Below are 4,950 nucleotides of genomic sequence, written 5' to 3' on the forward strand. Positions count from 1 at the left end.
TATAAGAACTGAGACGAATTGAACTGAAGAGGCGTTTATTCTCTCTATTTACCTCTGTATTTCTTTATTTTCTAAGTTTCCATTCCTTATTATTTCATATCATCATCAAATTAATGTTTTATCATGACATGTTGCAGAATACAAAGAAGAAAATCATTGGTTTCTACTGTTCTCATTTTTCACCCCTCAGCTTCGCTTTTTTTATTGTTTCCACGTTTGTTTCCCTTCATTTTTCTTTTGGCAGATTTGCAAGTTTCTGTGTTTTTCTTTTTTATCCTTGTTTATATATATATATATATATATATATATATCTTTATTTCACTTCTTTTGCACATTCTCTTCATTCGTCCTGAGTTCGAAGCCAGCTGACAGGTATCCACTGAGGTTCGGTCTGCGCCTGCTGGATGATGGAGCAGAGCTGCATGCAGGCGTCCTGTAAGTCGTCGTTCACCACAGTGCTGTCAAAAAACTGTTTGTATTTAGCCTCAATGAGCTGTGAAGTCACCTCCAGTTCTGTAAAGTCTTCCTCCTACAAAAATGACAGGTTTTTTAATATAATTTTTCAGTTCTGAATTACAGTTCTTACTTGACATTGTCCTTTTGAATTATTGGTTCATTATTATTTTTCCATTATTTATCGAATAACCAGATTTAACCAGATAAGAACTGACAGAAACAGAATAAAATAAAATATAAATGGTGGTCTTACTGTGAAGGCTCTGTTGATGGTGAAGCTGGTAATAATTTTTGCATTTCGTCGTGTTTGTCTCAGTCTTTCTGGACTGGGGGCTTTGATAAATATCACATACGGCTTCAGGTTTCTCAACCGTAACAAATGAATGCTCTGAAAATGAATTAAGAAACGACTTGTTTTTACCCAAGTTTTCACAGAAAATTACAATTAATATCAAAAAGTTAACTTTAGATGAGGGAAGGTAGACATATGGTAACGTGACAGAAAGTCTAGCCACACAGCAACATGAGGATTTATGTTAACATGTTAACTCTGGTTTGATCAGTCAATAAACTCACAGGTGGTTCAACATCCATGATGCACATTTGTCCAAGTTTTAGCACCTCATCAATGGCATCCATGCTTGTTCCATACATGTGGCCCCTACTGTCCCCGTACTCTACAAATCTAAAAACAGAAATTATATTATACATGAAAAAATATAGTACATAAAGTAAACATGATCATATAAAATGTCCATGGACAAATTAAAAGCATAGAAATGCACCTGTTGTTGCAGACCATGTATTCAAACAGCTCTTTCGTAACAAAGTGGTAGTTTCTTCCGGTCTGTTCCTGCTCTTTCATTGGACGAGTGGTGTCTACACAGACAATGAAACATGAGTGCAATCCTTAAGTTTCACTTTTATGGTCATTTACTGGTTCATTATGTAAAATGGGGCCAACTTAAATTGTTCACATAATTTGAAGTTTACATAAAATACTAATTTGTATATTTTTCAGCAATTTTTCTACGATAATTACTTTTTGACTCAAAATAGCCCATTTTATCTATTCATATATTATTATTATTAATAATAATAATAATAATATTAAGAATTTCATTTAAGTTGCACTTTATGAATTAAATGATAAAAACAATAAAATTGTTGACATGATTTGAAGTTAACATAGAACACTTCTCATTTGGTATTTTTCTGAAATTTTTCTAATTACTTTTTGTCTCAAAATCGTCTGTTTTATCTATTCATTTATTATTATTATCATTATTATTAATTTAAGTTACATTTTATGGATTAATTGATAAAATAATTTTTTTTTTAAACATAAAAAGGGTATTCCTAAATAAAATATGCATTGTGGTTAAACCTTTTAAAATAAAACACCAACATTTGATTTGCTTCCAAAAGTGGGGCACTGGGTGACTTTTAAAATGACAGTGTAATTTTTAATATTGTGTGATTTGACAATGCATTCATTTTAAAAATGATTCAGCAGTGCTTCAAGAACTATAGTGATATATAAATGTTGTGTTGGTCTGACTTTTCTATTTAGTATCCTATTAAAAATATTGGTAAATTGACTGCTTTTGACTCAGTTTAAGCTGAAACTGAACTCATCACTGGCATTAGAGCAGCAGGTGACGAGTTCAACCTCTGATCTAACCAGACTCAAAGAAAACTCTCTGTGGCTCAGACGTACCAAGGTATGATACCAAATGACACCTTCACTTCTTTTTAATGATCTTTGATTGCCCTTAAAAGTTAGATGAACAGCAAACTGAAACTTTTTTTAATGACTGATGTCTTAAATACATGGAGATCACATACGGGGTACAGGTCCCTGGAAGGTTGAAGGGTTCAGTTTGATGAGTCTTTTCCTCAGCTCATTTACTCCAACTCCTGATGCACCTGTTTAAAAGGGAATAACAAATGAAGGAATGCACCTTGTGCTTTCTGTGAAACAAATTCACACCATGGACAGAATGAGGTCCATTAAAATAGAGCATGTTCAGCTATGCAACAAATTTGTTTGGAAAAACACTTTTGCAGTTCAAATTCTGTGTGAGATAACAGTTGCAGGTTCTATACAACAAAGTGAAGTCAAGTCATCTGGACAGTTTCTTTTTGTTGAAAAGAAACTGCCTCGAATGAGTCGGCAGGGGAGAGGGCAAACTCCAGGAACCATCTGAGCACCATCCGACCAGTTGACCCACTGTGAAGGTTCTATTTATAAGACTGAGTTTGTTGTGGCTCCTCAGACTGATGAAGTCGTTTGGATGAAAGGCGAAATGTTTCAACAAAAAGAAACTGTCCAGAGGACCTGACTTAACTTTTCTGGATATTTCTACCTGGATTATTGAGCATGAATCAGGATATTTTGCAGGTTCTGCAATTCTTTTCCTTCTTGCTCTCAGTGAAGGTGGACACTTTTTCTATGGCTCCTTCCACTGCTTCTGCTATTTGTCCTTTGAACCTTTTGGAGCCTCTCTTTGCATAACTTCCGAATTGTAAATTATGGATCTGGTCAGCTGGTCTGTCAACACAATTGATCAAATCTTCTTGAAAAGAAGAGAGGACGAAGGAGCGCCCTCCTGCTCCGACAAGACACTTGCAGTATAACACGATGGATTCCTGGGGCAGTGGAAGATCATGCGCCTGTCCATATTGTCGGTTGAGGATGTTGAAGATGCATACATGATTGGATTTATGATAACAGGATTTCTGCTTTTTGGAGTTGGTGGTTACCTGGCATATCAACAAATTTGAAAAACATCGGCAGCTGGTCTGACCATTGTGAAGCTGCCTGACCTGTGTGAGGGGATGTACCATGCTGTGAACATTCAGACTCAAATATTGTGTGAGCTGAACCATAAGCTGGACACGATAGTTGCTGCGAATCGCAGCCTATTTACTGCTCCTGAATCTCGCTGGCCGGAAGGAAATGACCTTGGAGCAGTTACAAGCTCGGCGATACTGATCACAAATTAGGCTGTTTGGAATCACCATTGAGATGTACCAATGAGACTGTAAGTCAGACAAAAATTAACGGAGTCGGCCTGACCCAATACAACAGTTATCTGAATTTGGCACACCCTTGTCAGCCTTGGAAGGATGACTATCTCAAATTCTTCTGGATGTTATGTGAACAAGATGCTCTACTCCAACTACCCGTTCCCTTCCCCAAGACATCTGTGGACTTGTGTCAAAGCTCTACCAAGGCTGGCTGATAAACATTGCACCATCACTTATCATGGACTATGGCTGGGGGGGAGTTTCTATCTGAAACGTTGGTTACGTACTGTAACCCCAGATTCTATGAATATAGGCGTAGCCCTTTAAGGCTGTCGTTGATGGGTTTATCCCGTTATGCAGAGCATAAGCACTGAAAAAATTTAGTCCACGCCCACCTGCTGTGTGGGCCCCACCCGGTCCGTATAAATTACGTTAAGAGCGGGAAATCGGCTCCCAAAATAGCTTTTTTCTTCAGCCATTTAGGAGCCAGTGAGGCCCGACGCTTAAAGGGCTACGCCTATATTCATAGAATCTGGGGTTACAGTACGTAACCAACGTTCTATGTCATATAGGCTTCGCCCTTTAAGGCTGTCGCTGATGGGTTAAGGGCGAAGCGGATGTGGTCCTCGCCTCACTGGGCCCATTCGAACACAGTAAGAAGCGGAAGCTTGCCCAAAAAACGTCTTGTCACTCAGCTCCCCGTGTGCATAACTACGCATTGCGTAATTATGTGCCATGCACAGACGCATGTTGTGTAACTATGCGTTCTGACAAGCATGAATGCCCCGGAAAACTTTCAACGGGAAGAAGAAATTGAAAAGAGGGGGGGGGGGGACATGAACCAACTGGTTCATGGCTGAACAGTATAAACAGATTAATGTCCATGAATTGATTATTGATCAAATGAACTGATTGGTAACAATAGTCATGAACTGATTAGTGACAATAGAACCAAAATCATAGACACGACTGTGACTGATAACAACATCTCACACTGTAATGCATGCAGACAGAAGTGAGCTTAAACAGAGTTCCATGAGAACAACAATATTCATTCTGTTAGAGCACTAGGGACAGAATGTGTCATGGAACGAACCGTTACATTACGTAGGTAAAAGCGAATAAATGAGCAGGGTGTTGACCATGCAGCCGCAGTGCAAATGTCCTGCATTGACATACCATTATGCAGAGCAGTCCAAGATGCGATACCCCTGGTCGAGTGTGCTTAGAGGTTGACAGGAGGCTCTAAATCTGATGCTCTGTAGGCTTCAGAAAAAGCCTCACACAGCCAGTGTGACAAGCGCTGGATGGATAACGGGCGACCTGCAGAAGCATCTCTATAATGCACAAACAATTGTTGAGTTTGAAACGCATTGCAGCTGTGCGCGCTATGTAACACATCAACGCCCGCACCGGGCAGAGAAGATGAAAAGATGCTTCCTCTTCTGATCTGTGGGGGGG

General features: G+C 39.0%; 1 protein-coding gene across 1 annotated transcript in view; it reads right to left on the reverse strand.

Moving 5' to 3' along the window:
• Positions 1 to 325: 325 nt before the first annotated feature.
• Positions 326 to 4,950, reverse strand: part of LOC119419352 (MAGUK p55 subfamily member 4-like) — a 110,552-nt gene continuing 105,927 nt past the window's right edge. The window contains exons 16-20 of the mRNA XM_037686660.1: positions 2,305 to 2,385; positions 1,242 to 1,335; positions 1,033 to 1,141; positions 710 to 844; positions 326 to 529 (exon numbers count right to left, since the gene is read on the reverse strand). Coding sequence (XP_037542588.1) covers positions 341 to 529; positions 710 to 844; positions 1,033 to 1,141; positions 1,242 to 1,335; positions 2,305 to 2,385 — 608 coding nt within the window. The 3' untranslated portion in view covers positions 326 to 340. The remainder of the gene's footprint in view (positions 530 to 709; positions 845 to 1,032; positions 1,142 to 1,241; positions 1,336 to 2,304; positions 2,386 to 4,950) is intronic.

The sequence above is a fragment of the Nematolebias whitei genome, chromosome 13 (assembly GCF_014905685.2).
Source record: "Nematolebias whitei isolate Nwh7 chromosome 13, NemWhi1, whole genome shotgun sequence".
NCBI lineage: Eukaryota > Metazoa > Chordata > Actinopteri > Cyprinodontiformes > Rivulidae > Nematolebias > Nematolebias whitei.